This window comes from Mustelus asterias, chromosome 1 (assembly GCF_964213995.1).
Source record: "Mustelus asterias chromosome 1, sMusAst1.hap1.1, whole genome shotgun sequence".
In the NCBI taxonomy this organism is placed as follows: Eukaryota; Metazoa; Chordata; class Chondrichthyes; order Carcharhiniformes; family Triakidae; genus Mustelus; species Mustelus asterias.
Genome location: NC_135801.1, coordinates 57574037 through 57590030, shown reverse-complemented (window position 1 = coordinate 57590030; position 15994 = coordinate 57574037). Strand labels below are relative to the sequence as shown.

The 15994-nt window shown below is 45.0% G+C and overlaps 1 protein-coding gene across 7 annotated transcripts in view; it reads left to right on the top strand.

The window, feature by feature from the left end:
- The first annotated feature begins 1996 nt into the window (after nt 1-1996).
- Nucleotides 1997-15994, top strand: part of gatb (glutamyl-tRNA(Gln) amidotransferase, subunit B) — a 66037-nt gene continuing 52039 nt past the window's right edge. For 2 of the 7 annotated variants that reach the window (XM_078212553.1, XM_078212531.1), the window contains exons 1-2: nt 1997-2147; nt 13311-13455. In XM_078212553.1, the coding sequence (XP_078068679.1) occupies nt 2020-2147; nt 13311-13455 (273 nt within the window). In that variant the 5' untranslated portion in view covers nt 1997-2019. Of the gene's footprint in view, nt 2148-4858; nt 4962-13310; nt 13456-15994 lie in introns of all 7 variants that reach the window. The other 5 variants (XM_078212590.1, XM_078212580.1, XM_078212564.1 and 2 more) reach the window with 5 other exon arrangements.

Sequence of the window (15994 nt, the reverse complement as noted above, 5' to 3'; positions counted from 1 at the left end):
TTGCTTGTCTTGGTTTGAGACATTATCAGTAGGAAACTCAGATGCGCAGAGAGTCACATATCTGATGATCCCTCCTCAGCCCTTGCTATCCCTTGAGGACTAATGATTGAGAACTCACACATCATACACTCTGAATAAAGAATTACACACATCTCCATGACAACACACAAGGGTTTGGCAACAAGTTGCACTAAGGTGGGTATGAATGTTAATATGAATGTTAATCTTGAAAGGGGATACTCTGAGTATGAGAAAGGCTGTGAAGCTTGAGATAAGAGGATTGCAGGTGGCTGGTCTCCAGTGCCAGAGTGCCGGAGACCTGGGCTGTCCCTGTTGTCGACCGCTGCGGGGACGTGTCTCTGTGGTGTTCTCATGAACTTTGCCCCACAAAGGTGTGTGTTTCTGCTCTGGTGGAGGCTGCGGGTGAGCGCTGTGACTATTCTTCCTGAGTCTCCTCATCCTTAGACATGCTCCGGATGCTCAGAGAGCATTGGGCTGGCTAGCGGCCGTGGTCTGCACGAACCTGCAAAAGGCACAGGGACAGTTATAATGGATGAGCTGGAGCTGATTCAGTGCTTATAGCACTCAGTGTGAATTTCAGGATTGGCTGAAGTGATGGAGCAGGTATTAGGTTATTGTGAGCGGCCCTTCAATCTGTGGACTACTGACACAGAAATCAGCTCAGCCTGCAAGGTCACTTCAGGCCACCTCCCCCCACCCTCAAGGTCACTTCAAGCCACCTTTCCCCCTCCACCCATCTGATGGTGGCTATCTCTCCCCCACTCCTGCTTTAATGTCCCCTTTCCACAATCCTGCCTGCTCTCCCCATCACTCTACTGATCTTGAAATTTCATGCCATTTCCATCTTGTCCAGCCTTTACTTGGACAAGAAGCTTGAGACATTTTATTTCCATACCAGTCTGGCCTGCTGCAGAACCCTTGGGATCCTTCTGCGGGAAAGCCTGCATTAGATGATTACTTGAATAGAAATAGAGATAGGGGCCGCATGGTGGCACAATGGTTAGCACTGCTGCCTCACAGCGTCAGGGACCTGGGTTCAATTCCGGCCTCGGGTCACTGTCTGTGTGGAGTTTGCATGTTCTCCTCATGTCTGTGTGGGTTTCCTCTGGGTGCTCCGGTTTCCTCCCACAGTCAAGAAGATGTGCGGGTTAGGTTGATTGGCCATGATAAATTGCCCCTTAGTGTCACAGGCGATTAGCAGGCTAAATACGCGGAGTTATGAGGATAGGCTCTGAATGGGATTGTTGTCAGTCCAGACTTGAGGGGCCGAATGGCCTCTTTCTGCACTGTAGGGGAGTCTATGATCCTATATGGGGCAAAGGCAAGGGGAATGGCACTGTGTCATAATGATGGTTTGGAGAGCCAGGGATGCAGACACGATGGGCCAAATGGCCTTCTTCTGCACCGTAACAGTTCTGTGGTTTGATACTTGGAACGGATGATCTCCTCATTCACATTCAGAAAAAACATTTTGTGGGGGAGGGAGGTTTGGACACAAACCAGAAGCTAGTTTACTGGGAAATGGAGTAAATGCTGGAATCTGAAACCAAAAGAAAAAATGCTGGAAAATCTCAGCAGGTCTGGCAGCATCTGTAAGGAGAGAAAAGAGCTGATGTTTCGATTCCAGATGACCCTTTGTCAAAGGCTTGGGCACAATTCTAAGGGATGAGAATTACAACTCCCATCGGGCCTTGCGTTCCCCCTCCCCCACCTCTGAATGAAGCATCATGGCGCCGCCGCTGAGTGGGATGAGAACTACAACTCCCATCGGGCCTTGCGTTCCCCCTTCCCCACCTCTGAATGAAGCATCATGGCGCCGCCGCTGAGTGGGATGAGAACTACAACTCCCATCGGGCCTTGCGTCCCCCCTCCCCCACTTCTGAATGAAGCATCATGGCGCCGCCGCTGTGGGATGAGAACTACAACTCCCATCGGGCCTTGCGTCTCCAGCCTCCCCCCCCCCCCCCGCCCCCGCCCACTTCATCGATGTGAAGCATCATGGCGCCGCCGCTAAGGGTTGTGTGCGTGTGTTGTCGGAGTGCGCTGACGAATGGAACACTGAACCGTTTAACTTTTGTCAGGCGGTGCGCGAACTCTGCAGCAATAAAGGACGGCAGTGCGAAAAGGTGATAGTTTATAAAAACATATTGACAAGGTATGATTACAAATGGAGTTGTGGTACTGCAGATAGATGGCATCTTAGCCGCTGCTGCATTCAAAGTGAACATCTGGCTGATGTTCTGTGATCAACTCCCATTTATTATCAAGGTCAAGAGTGGGATTCATAAGGTGATGTTACAGAAACATCCAGCTCAGATTGACCTCCTGCCTGTCATCACATTAACACAGTAAGAAGTCTCACAACACCAGGTTAAAGTCCAACAGGTTTATTTGGTAGCAAAAGCCACACAAGCTTTCGGAGCGCTGCCCCTTCATCAGGTAAGTGGGAGTTCTATTCACAAACAGGGCATATAAAGACACAAACTCAATTTACAAAATAATGGTTGGAATGTGAGTTTTTACAGGTAATCAAGTCTTAAAGGTACAGACAATGTGAGTGGAGAGAGCGTTAAGCACAGGTTAAAGAGATGTGTATTGTCTCCAGACAGGACAGCTAGTGAGATTTTGCAAGTCCAGGCAAGTTGTGGGGGTTACAGATAGTGTGACATGAACCCAAGATCCCGATTGAGGCCGTCCTCATCTGTGCAGAACTTGGCTATCAGTCTCTGCTCAGCGACACTGCGCTGTCGTGTAGGCCACCTTGGAGAACGCTTACCCGAAGATCAGAGGCCGAATGCCCGTGACTGCTGAAGTGTTCCCCAACAGGAAGAGAACACTCTTGCTTGGTGATTGTCGAGCGGTGTTCATTCATCCGTTATCGTAGCGTCTGCATGGTCTCCCCAATGTACCATGTCTTGGGACATCCTTTCCTGCAGCGTATCGGGTAGACAACGTTGGCCGAGTTGCAAGAGTATGTACTGGTGGATGGTGTTCTCACATGAGATGATGGCATCCGTGTTGATGATCCGGCACGTCTTGCAGAGGTTGCTGTGGCAGGGTTGTGTGGTGTCGTGGTCACTGTTCTCCTGAAGGCTGGGTAGTTTGCTGCGGACAATGGTCTGTTTGAGGTTGAGCGGTCGTTTGAAGGCAAGAGTGGGGGTGTGGGGATGGCCTTGGCGAGATGTTCGTCTTCATCAGTGACATGTTGCAGGCTCCGGAGAAGATGTCGTAGCTTCTCCGCTCCGGGGAAGTACTGGACGACAAAGGGTACTCTGTCCACCGTGTCCCGTGTTTGTCTTCTGAGGAGGTCGGTGTGGTTTTTTTTGTACACGGTACATACTCTTGCAACTTGGCCAACATTGTCTACCTGATACGCTGCAGGAAAGGATGTCCTGAAGCATGGTACATTGGGGAGACCATGCAGACGCTACGACAACGGATGAATGAACACCACTCGACAATCACCAGGCAAGAGTGTTCTCTTCCTGTTGGGGTCACGGGCATTCAGCGGTCACGGGCATTCAGCCTCAGATCTTCGGGTAAGCGTTCTCCAAGGCGGCCTTCACGACACACAACAGCGCAGAGTTGCTGAGCAGAGACTGATAGCCAAGTTCTGCACACATGAGGATGGCCCCAACCAGGATCTTGGGTTCATGTCACACTATCTGTAACCCCCACGACTTGCCTGGACTTGTAAAATCCCACTAACTGTCCTGTCTGGAGACAATACACATCTCTTTAACCTGTGCTTAATGCTCTCTCCACTCACATTGTCTGTACCTTTAAGACTTGATTACCTGTAAAGACTCACATTCCAACCATTATTTTGTAAATTGAGTTTGTGTCTATATATGCCCTGTTTGTGAACAGAACTCCCACTCACCTGACGAAGGAGCAGCGCTCCGAAAGCTGGTGGCTTTTGCTACCAAATAAACCTGTTGGACTTTAACCTGGTGTCGTGAGACTTCTTACTGTGTTTACCCCAGTCCAACGCCGGCATCTCCACATCATCACATTAACACCCACAGTTTTATTCTGGTGTTGCATAACAACAACGGCACAGCATTGTTTAATTATAAATCATAGAATCCCTACAGTGCAGAAGGAGGCCATTTGGCTCATCGTCTGTACCGACTCCCCAACAGAGCATTTTACTCCCTTAATCCCACCTATGTACCCTGCTAATCCTCCTAACCTACACATCCTGGGGCACTAAGGGACAATTTACTATGGCAAATCCACCTAATCTGCACATTTTTGGACTGAATTAGCAAAGACAAATATTTGCATTTTGAATGTTTTTGTGATTTTTTTTACAAAGTAGCATCTACAGTGACTAACATGTTGAAATGGTAAGGATAATGAAAAAGTTTAAATCTGTGCTTTAATGACATTCGCATCATTGCGTGTTGGGCAAAACAATTTGCATCTGTTTACAAACACCTTTTAGCAAAATGATGCCCCTTTAAAAGTGTCAAGCAAACCAATTTACAAGGTTTATTCATGCAGTTTTGTTGTTGAGTTAAATAATTTGATGAGTGCATGTAATTACATCAATGCTCACATCTGTTTGTACATTTTCATTTTAGACTTTTTCAACTTTTCACTAGTATTTATTGTACTGCTGTACACTACACTTTTAAAAGGCACGTTAAAAAAGCCATCCTCATGCTCACATAAGACCATAGACTGTAAGAGCAGAAGTAGGCCATTCGGCCCATTGAATCTGCTCCACCATTCAATGAAATCATGACTGATCTGATATAATCCTTAACCCCACTTTTCTATCTTATCCCCATAATTCTTGATTCCCTTACTGATTAAAAATCTATTTCAGACTTGAACATACTTAACAACCCAGACTCTAGATCTCTCTGCTGTAAAGTATGCCAAGGTATGACTCATATCCAACTTCATTGTTCCACAGGAGCAGGCTGAGGGTAAGAGAGATTGTGTCTGCATATTATTTATTTATTTTTCAGTTAAATTTGGCTTAAAAATCGGAGGTTTTTTTCAAAACAGGAAGTAGGCCCAGGAGCAGCCTGGGGAAGGTTTAAAAAGGGCTAATTTAAAAAGGAGGTTTTTTTCAAAACAGGAGGTAGGCCCAGGAGCAGCCTGGGGAGGTTTTTTGGAGGGTTTAAAAGCAGGCCGCACTTTTGAGCGGGCAGCGTCTGGAGCGGACAGTGGAGTGAGCAGGGAGCAGAGTGTGAGCTGTGAGGGCTTTGGCTCACAGGGCTTCGGCGAAGGCGAGGAAGGTTGTTTGTTTTTCTTCTGTTACACCCCCTTTTTTGTTTTATCTCCCAAAAACTAAAAAGGACATGGCTGGTATGAGTGGGAGGCCAGTATACTGCATTCGGTGTGGGATGTGGGAGTTCCTGGAGACAACTTGCCACCCGGAAGTCCATATCTGTGCCAGATGCGTGGAACTACAACTCCTGAAGGATCGTGTAGGGGAGCTGGAGCTGAGGCTCGATGAACTCAGTTTAGTTAGGGAAAATGAGAGATTAATAGATAAAAGTTATAGTCAGGTAGTGACACCAGGGTCTCGGAAGGAAGACACGTGGGTCACAGTTAGGAGGGGTAATAGTCAGAAGTGGCAATCTCCCATAAAAGAAAGGTATGGGCAACAGATGGGAGAAGGGAAGGGAGTGAGCAGTCTGTGGAGGGATCCCCTGTGGTTGTCCCCCTCCAAAATAGGTATATTGTTTTGGATTCTGTGGAGGGGGATGACCCTCCAGGGGTAAGCCACGAGGACCAGATCGCCTCCACGGAGACAGGCTCAGGGGTCTGGAAGGGAAAGAAGGGGTTTAGGAGAGCGATAGTTGTGGGGGACGCAATGGTTAGAGGCACGGACAGGCGGTTCTGTGGGAGTCAACGAGAATCCAGGATGGTAGTCTGCCTCCCTGGTGCCGGGGTACTAGATGTCTCCGAGAGGGTAGGAAGCATATTTAAAAAGGAAGGTAGTCAAACGGATGTGATTATACACATTGGTGAAAATGATGTAGGTAGGAAGAGCAGGGGGGTCATACGAGAGAAATTCAGGGAGTTGGGTGCTAGGCTAAAAAGTAAGGCCTCCAGGGTATTGAGAGATTGAATAGGTTGGGACTTTATTCCCTGGAGCGTAGAAGATTGAGGGGAGATTTGATAGAGGTGTATAAGATTTTGATGGGTATAGATAGAGTGAATGCAAGCAGGCTTTTTCCACTGAGGCTAGGGGAGAAAAAAACCAGAGGGCATGGGTTAAGGGTGAAAGGAGAAAAGTTTAAAGGGAATATTAGGGGGGCTTCTTCACGCAGAGAGCAGTGGGAGTGTGGAATGAGCTGCCGTATAAAGTGGTAAATGCGGGGTCACTTTTAACATTTAAGAAAAACTTGGACGGGTTCATGGATGAGAGGGGTGTGGAGGGATATGGTCCAAGTGCAGGTCAGTGGGACTAGGCATAAAATGGTTCAGCACAGACAAGAAGGGCCAAAAGGCCTGTTTCTGAGCTGTGATTTTCTATGGTTCTAGGTTCACAAGGATCTATGGTAGCAATCTCTGGACTGCTCCCGGTGTCTCGTGCAAGTGAGGCTCGGAACAGGGAGACTCTACAGTTGAACGCGTGGCTAAAGGACTGGTGCAAGAGGGAGGGTTTTAAATTCATAGATAACTGGGAAATTTTCAAGTCAGGATGGCAACTGTACAGAAAGGATGGGTTACACCTTAACTGGAAGGGAGTAAATATCCTGGCTGGGAGTTTTGCTAGAGTGTTTCGGCAGGATTTAAACTAGTGTGGCAGGGGGGTGGGGAACAAAACAGTAGGTCAGTAAATACTGAGGCTGGGGTTGAGCTGGGGGCCAGGGCAAGGCTAGCTAAGAAGAGGAGCACTCTGGAGGAGGATGACCTGAGTGGGCCTGGAGGTCTGGAGTGCATCTGCTTCAATGCGAGGAGCGTAACGGGTAAAACAGACGAACTTAGGGCCTTAATGCTTATGCGGAATTTGGATGTGGTTGCGGTGACGGAAACTTGGTTAAAAGAAGGACAGGACTGGCAGCTGAATATTCCGGGGTATAAGTGTTTTAGGCGAGACAGAGGAGGGGCTAAAAAAGGTGGGGGAGTAGCGATATTAGTTAAGGAGCATACTACCACGGTGCAGAGGGTAGACAACTTAGAGGGGTCATGTACTGAGTCGCTGTGGGTGGAACTCAGAAACAGGAAGGGTGCAGTCACTATGCTGGGGGTATACTACAGACCACCCAACAGCCCACGGGAAGTGGAGGAAAGGATATGTCAGGAGATTCTGGATAGGTGCAGAAAAAATAGGGTTGTTGTAGTGGGGGACTTTAATTTCCCCGGCACAGACTGGAAAGTGCTTAGAGCTGGGGGTCCGGACGGGGAGGAATTTGTAAAATGCGTACTGGAAGGTTCTTTGGAACAGTATGTAGATAGCCCGACTAGAGAGGGGGCTATACTGGACCTAGTTCTGGAAAATGAGCCCGGTCAGGTCGTCAAAGTTTCGGTAGGGGAACATGTGGCAAATAGTGACCACAACTCTGTTAACTTTAGGATAGTAATGGACAAGGATGAGTGCTGTCCTACGGGCAGGGTGCTAAATTGGGGGAAGGCTAACTATAGCCGGATTAGGCAGGAATTGGTGGATGTTGATTGGGAGAGGATGTTCGAGGGTAAGTCCGTGTCTGGCATGTCGGAGTCTTTTAAGGAACTATTGATAAGGCTGCAGGATAGGCATGTGCCTGTAAAAAGGAAAGATAGGAAAGGTAGGATTCGAGAGCCGTGGATAACCAGGGAAATTGAGGATCTGATTAAAATGAAAAGGGAGGCGTACGTTAAGTCCAGGCAACAGAAAACAGATGGAGCTCTGGAGGAATACAGAGAGAGTAGGAAAGAACTCAAACGGGGAGTTAGAAGGGCAAAAAGAGGTCACGAGATGTTCTTGGCAGGCAGGATTAAGGAGAATCCGAAGGCATTCTATTCATACGTTAGGAACAAAAGAGTTGTCAGGGAGAAAATTGGACCTCTCCAGGTCAAAGGAGGGGAATTAAGCTTAGAACCCAAGGGAATAGGGGAGATCCTAAATGAATACTTTGCATCGGTATTCACGAAGGAGAGGGGCGTGTTAACCGGGAGTGTCTCGGAGGGAGGTGTTGACCCGTTAGAGAAAATCTCCATTACAAGAGAGGAAGTGTTAGGTTTTTTAGGGAACATTAAAACTGACAAAGCCCCAGGGCCTGATGGCATCTATCCTCAACTGCTCAGGGAGACGAGAGATGAAATTGCTGGGTCTCTGACGGAAATCTTTGTCGCTTCTTTGGGCACGGGTGAAGTCCCTGAGGATTGGAGGATAGCGAATGTGGTCCCGTTGTTTAAGAAGGGTAGCAGGGATAACCCAGGAAATTATAGGTCGGTGAGCTTGACGTCCGTGGTAGGGAAGTTGTTGGAGAGGATTCTTAGAGACAGGATGTATGTGCATTTAGAACGGAACAATCTCATTAGTGACAGACAGCATGGTTTTGTAAGAGGGAGGTCGTGCCTTACAAATTTGGTGGAGTTTTTTGAGGAAGTGACAAAAACGGTTGATGAAGGAAGGGCCGTGGATGTCGTCTATATGGATTTCAGTAAGGCATTTGACAAAGTCCCACATGGCAGGTTGGTTAAGAAGGTTAAGGCTCATGGGATACAAGGAGAAGTGGCTAGATGGGTGGAGAACTGGCTTGGCCATAGGAGACAGAGGGTAGTGGTCGAAGGGTCTTTTTCTGGCTGGAGGTCTGTGACCAGTGGTGTTCCGCAGGGCTCTGTACTGGGACCTCTGCTATTTGTGATATATATAAATGATTTGGAAGAAGGTGTAACTGGTGTAATCAGCAAGTTTGCGGATGACACGAAGATGGCTGGACTTGCGGATAGCGAAGAGCATTGTCGGGCAAGACAGCAGGATATAGATAGGCTGGAAAATTGGGCGGAGAGGTGGCAGATGGAGTTTAATCCGGATAAATGCGAAGTGATGCATTTTGGAAGAAATAATGTAGGGAGGAGTTATACAATAAATGGCAGAGTCATCAGGAGTATAGAAACACAGAGGGACCTAGGTGTGCAAGTCCACAAATCCTTGAAGGTGGCAACACAGGTGGAGAAGGTGGTGAAGAAGGCATATGGTATGCTTGCCTTTATAGGACGGGGTATAGAGTATAAAAGCTGGAGTCTGATGATGCAGCTGTATAGAACGCTGGTTAGGCCACATTTGGAGTACTGCGTCCAGTTCTGGTCGCCGCACTACCAGAAGGACGTGGAGGCGTTAGAGAGAGTGCAGAGAAGGTTTACCAGGATGTTGCCTCGTATGGAGGGTCTTAGCTATGAGGAGAGATTGGGTAAACTGGGGTTGTTCTCCCTGGAAAGACAGAGAATGAGGGGAGATCTAATAGAGGTATACAAGATTATGAAGGGGATAGATAGGGTGAACGGTGGGAAGCTTTTTCCCAGATCAGAAGTGACGTTCACGAGGGGTCACGGGCTCAAGGTGAGAGGGGCGAAGTATAACTCAGATATTAGAGGGATGTTTTTTACACAGAGGGTGGTGGAGGCCTGGAATGCGCTGCCAAGTAGGGTGGTGGAGGCAGGCACGCTGACATTGTTTAAGACTTACCTGGATAGTCACATGAGCAGCCTGGGAATGGAGGGATACAAACGATTGGCCTAGTTGGACCAAGGAGCGGCACAGGCTTGGAGGGCCGAAGGGCCTGTTTCCTGTGCTGTACTGTTCTTTGTTCTTTGTTCCCATTGCCGCTCATGATTCCACCCCCTCCTGTGCCCCCTATGCCAAACTATGACAATCCATTTCCATTTACCCCATACATTGTATAGAACTAATAAACCCTCTTGTGACAATAGAATATGTTAAAAGAGCTTTAAAAGCAGTCATTCATTCATTACTTTCCACTATGTTTTCAGAAAAGATTGTTTCACTGCAGTCCAATAAAAGTGTCAATCATTCAGACTCTAAAGTATCAATAACAAAGTGCAAGCATTTGAAATCTCCTAACTTTGTGTAAATAAACATTATGCAGTAGACAGCTGAGATTAGAGATCCAGAGCTGTCAATCAAGCAATGTTTTCCCTGGAGCTTGTGTTTCATCAGAGTAGTGGATGTCTGGGTTCTCAGGCAAGAATACATAATGAGGCTTGACTGAGAGGGAGGTTGGTTGAGGGCATTGCTTGGCATAGGGTGCATGTGAGATAATGGGGGGTCAATGGGGCACATGGCGTGGGAGGCATGAGGTGACCTGGATGGGCATGAGGAGTGTGTGAAGGGTGAGGGTTGAAGAGCCTGTTTTCATTTTAATTGGGGAAAAGTCCCACAGCACCAATGAATCTTCTTGTGACAATGGGATGTGTTTAAACAGCCCATCCCGGCAGCCCTGTGGCTGCCTCCAACCTCTTTCCTGGCCAGCTGGCTCGATTGCAGCCTGCATCCGCCCCCAGCAATGGAGATCCTGTTTTTGCGGCCATTTTCTCCCAAGGCAGGTAGGTTGAGCGGGGAATTTTCCCAACTCCCGCTACCTGTCTTAGTGATGAAAATCCAGGTTGATGTTTCCACTCGTAGGAATCTAGAACAAAAGGGGCACATTTTAAAAATAAGTGGTCTCATATTTAAGATGGAAATGAGAAGAGGTTTATTCTTTCAAAAGGTTGTTTCCAGAGAGCAGTGGAGGCTGGGTCATTGAATATATTCAAAGCTGAGGTAGACAGATTTTTGATTTACAAGGCAGTCAAAGGGGGGTAGGCAGAAAAGTGGAGTTTAGGCCACAGTCAGGTCATGCTCAAAGGGCTGAATGGCTCACTCCTGCTCCAGTTTCCTATCATCTTGTGGGCAGTAATGTCAGCAAGAAGATTGACAAACAATCAAGTTGCATTTTTCATTCAGCAAAATGGAAGTTAAAAGCTTCACTTTAAATTTAAATTTTGTGAAATAACTGTTTTACTGTATTGAAATAGAAGTGATGATAAACAGACTTTTAAAAAGATATACAAAGAACAGTACAGCACAGGAACAGGCCCTTTGGTCCTCCAAGTTTGCACCAATCATGTTGTCCTATCTAGACCAACCGTTTTTATCCCTCTACTCCCCGTCTGTTCATGTGTCTATCCAGATAAGTCTTAAATGTCACTAACATGTCTGCCTCAACCACCTCATTTGGCAGTGCATTCCAGGCTCCTCTGTGTGAAAAACTCACCCCACACGTCTCCACTGAACCTTTCCCCCCTTATCTTGAACTTGTGCCCCCCTTGTAATTGTCATTTCTGCCCTGGGCAAAAAGCTTCCAACTGTTCACCCTATCCATACCCCTCATAATTTTATAAACTCCTATCAGGTCGCCCCTCAGCCTCTGTCTTTCCAGGGAGAACAATCCCAGTTTACTTAATCTCTCCTCATAGCTAATCCTCCATACTCGGCAACATCCTGGTAAACTTTTTCTGTACTCTCTCCCAAGCCTCCAAAGCCATACGTTTAAAAATGTGGAATTTTTAAATCATTGTGGTGAAATCTGATCTTCAAATATAAATTAGCTTCGCTGAGTCATTGAGAATGTTTAGCAAATTATGAACTTAGTACACTGTAAAAAAACCCTATTCAACTCGCTTCAACATTTTCAAGGGTTTTTACAGTGTCTTGTCAGATTTGGGAACCTCTACACCACACACCGTGGAGGAGTGTAGACACTCCTGGGGTTCCACATTATCCTGTACTTGTCTAGATTTCTAAAATTGCTGATGGTTTCACTGAAATAATGATGGCAAATATTGACAGTTTCACTGTCCTTATCACATCAAAGACCAAGCCTTATTCTTTTTATATAGATAGAGAACTTTTACAATCAAGAAATTGTTATTTTATAGTTTGTGTGTTGTAATGTAACTAAAGTATATTTCTATAAGAAGACTTTTATTTATTGACTTTAATCATAGAAATCATAGAAACCCAACAGTACAGAAAGAGGCCATTCGGCCCATCAAGTCTGCACCGACCACAATCCCACCCAGGCTCTACCTCCATATCCCTACATATTTTACCCACTAATCCCTCTAATCTACGCATCCCAGGACACTAAGGGGCAATTTGAGCCTGGCCAATCAACCTAACCCGCACATCTTTGGACTGTGGGAGGAAACCAGAGCACCCGGAGGAAACCCACGCAGACACGAGGAGAATGTGCAAACTCCACACAGACAGTGACCCAAGCCAGGAATCGAACCCAAGTCCCTGGAGTTGTGAAGCAGCAGTGCTAAGCACTGTGCTATCGTGCCGCCCCCACTGTGCTACCGTGCTGCCCATCAGCTGGCCAGAAAAGAGGTTGGAGGCAGCCACAGGGCTGCCGGGATGGGCTGTTTAATGATTTGGCCATTTAGTGCAATGACTGCAGTCTTAGTTTAAGGGCAAGTAACATCACCAGAAATATAATTGTAATTGGGGCATCTAGTTTTTCTAGACTATCCAGGACAGTCAAATTACTCAGCTCACCAAATTTGGTCAACTTTAGCCCTGTTATTTGTTGAGGCAGAAGAAACCCCAGGAAAATTGCTGCCAGTAAATTCTCGAGCGTAGATAGGTTTAAAAGCAGTGTATAATATTCTCTGCTAAACTTTGTATCTTACTAAAGAAACTATTTCTCCTGGAAGCATAGGTGGGGTATTGCAGCTAGCTTTGCTGAGCTTTTCCATAAACAAAAGAATGATTTTCAGTGAGTGTAACACAAGTGTTGCTTCATTTTCAATTTGTAAAAATTATTTAACCTTTATTTTTGCAAGACCGACTGTTGGCAGTAAACATAAATTATGGCACATGCCCCTTTCATGATGTACATGATGTTACATTTTATGTGTAGGTATGAACTTTATTGATTCTTTCTATCTTTCACAATTCATAATGTCCCCATCCACTTTACAGCCAATAAAGTACTTTTAAGTAGCAGAAAATCTGGCAGTCAATTACCAAGCAACAAGCTGTTGCAAGTAACAATGATCAGATAATCTGGTTTTAGTGATACTGAGGGATAAATATTAGTCAGGACATTGGAATTAACTCCCCTGCCGCTCTTCATAGGAGTATCATTGGATCTTTGATGCCCATCTAAGAGTCTGTTTAATGTCTCATCCAAAGTACAAAGTCTTGCATGATTTTGAGATTTCTTTTTGACAGTCGGATAGATTGTTATAGTTCTGTAAGGCAGTTGTAATTTTGTTTATTGGTCATATTTTTTTCACATGTTTTATAAATAATCATTTTTGTCTTCCAGAAAATGGATTGGAGTTGTGGGATTGGAAGTCCATGCTCAGTTATGTTCCAACTCCAAGCTATTCTCTGGGTCCTGTGTACAATTTTCAGCACCTCCAAATTCGTTGGTATCATTTTTAGATGCTTCACTTCCAGGCACATTACCAGTGAGTATTCTTCAAGGTCTCTACACTGGATTTGTTGTGGTAGAAAAAAGAATGCTTTACATAACTGAATTTGGATAGAAAGATGCCTCTTGCTAAAGATTTTTTTTGTCATAGACTTTGCATTCTACCTATGTAAATCAGTTTACAATTAATGTAAATTGTTAGGCACCTTGTCTGCTGCTGTTACCTGAATAAGAGAACTATAGCAGCAAAGAGAAATAAAATTGTTTAAGGAAGCAAGTGGATTATGTAATTCCAAAATTAAGGGGAATTAGTGTGTGACCTGATGGCCATGATACTCCAGTCAATTTTGGCATGCAATATTGGAATATCCACCAACTCTTGATGCCCACACTTCATATCCTGTCAAATACATGCCAAGGAGCCAGATGAATTATTAGGTTTTCTCTGCACTAAGGAAACAACTGGTGTTTGTTTCATCATCCAATTTTAGACCTAGGAGTGAGTGATACTAGAGTTTGCGCACAATATGGTCTTTACAGTAGCCTCTGTCTATTTTGTTTCCTTTGCACATTTTGCATTTATTTTTGTTTTTCTCCTGTTTTTGCTTTTGGATGACAGCTGTTCATTAGTGGTTAGCACTGTTGCCTCACAGTGCCAGGGACCTAGGTTCGATTCCTGGCTTGGGTCACTGTCTGTGCAGAGTCTGCCCACATTCTCCCCATGTCTGCGTGGGTTTCCTCCGGGTGCTCCAGTTTCCTCCCACAGTCCGAAAAATGTGCTGGTTAGGTGCATTGGCTATATACCTGAACAGGCGCCGGAGTGTGGTGACTAGGACAACACAGTGGCGCACTGGTTAGCACTGCTGCCTCACGGGACCACGGTTCGATTCCCGGCTTGGGTCACTGTCTGTGTGGAGTTGGCACATTCTCCCTGCCTACGTGGGTTACCTCCAGGCGCTCCCACCATCCAAAGATGTGCGGGTTAGGTGGATTGGCCAAGCTAAATTGCCCCTTAGTGTCAAGGGACTAGCTAGGGCAAATGGGGATAGGGCCTGGTTGGGATTGTGGTCGATGAAGACTCGATGAGCTGAATGGCCTCCTTGTGCACTGTATGATTCTATGATAGGGGATTTTCACAGCAACTTAATTGCATTAATGTAAGCCTACTTGTGACTCTAATAAATAAACTGTAATAAAAAAAACTTTAAAGATTACTCTTCTATTCATACCTCATCCAAACATTTTTTTCTTAATTTGACCCATTATCACTTGCTTTGGCCCTGCTCTACCAACTCTTGTTGTTTAATGTCTCTCATCCTATCACAGATCTTTCTTTTTGCTCTTTTCCCATCCTTCCCTTTTCACTTGCTTAAAATCCATTGCTAACCGTTTCCAATTATGATGAAACGTCACCTACCTGAAATGTTAATTCATTTCTCTCTACAAATGGTACATTATCTGCTGAGTATTTCCAGCATTTTCTGTATTTACCTTAACCAATTTAAGTATCTGATATTATAGATAATGTAACATTTAATTCATGTCTTGCATGTTTTCCTGTTCTCAAATTCGAAGGTTATTAGACTTCTTTAAACTAAAAAGAGAATTGTAAAACCAGAGTTCTCCGCATACATGAGATTTTACTGTAAAACTGCAACAAAATAATAGTTGTGTAAAGTCTGCTAAACATAAATTCATTTTTACAGCAATTTCTGTGCTAATGAATTCATAAAAGGTAAATGATTTATAAGAAAATTGATTTCTAGGAGCTAAGTGAATTATGATGTAGAACATTTTTCAATACTGTCACGCAAATAATGTATAGTAAAAATAACATGAATGATTTTGAAGTTGAAGTAATTTATTAGAAAATGTAGAACAAACCATGCTGTGCATTGTGATGTTTGAATTTTCATTTGTCTATTAATTTAACCATTTAAATTGTCTTTGGTTTTACATTTAACTGAAATTTGTACAAGTCGGAGGGCACATGCTTGACATCCTCCTGCCACAACCTACTGAGATCTCAATCTTATTCATCTACTTAGAGTTCCCACAAACTGAAAATTGGTGTCTTCCAACAAATAGCAGAGAAATCAATGGGTTATCTCCAGGCAACCACCTCTTATTCTTGAGCAGCAGTGTTGGAGTCTTGGGAATAAATTTCATTTTTGGTCGCATTGGTGTACCCTTGTGTAGGTCGCATCAAAGGAATAATTTTAAAAGAATGTTCTTAAAAATAAACCTCAAAACCTAGCACATTTAGAAATGCCACAGGATAGGGTGTTATTTAGGCAAGGGGGTGTCTTATGATCCCAACTTTCTGGAATGACCCAGTTCAGATGGAAAGCATGTTAAAAGGATATCTAAATTCTGGGAATTCCTTAAAATTGCTTTGCAGTTAGAATTTAAACATTGAGGCAATAATATCCGATGGAATAGGCCAGCATAAAAGAGGAAGATTTACAAGTCTTAGAGGGTTGCCAATAAACCAGAAACTCATCTAACATGTGTCACCACCTTCCCACGTCAGGAGGAATATTTTGTAAAAGTTGTTGGTAGATTTACAAACTGAA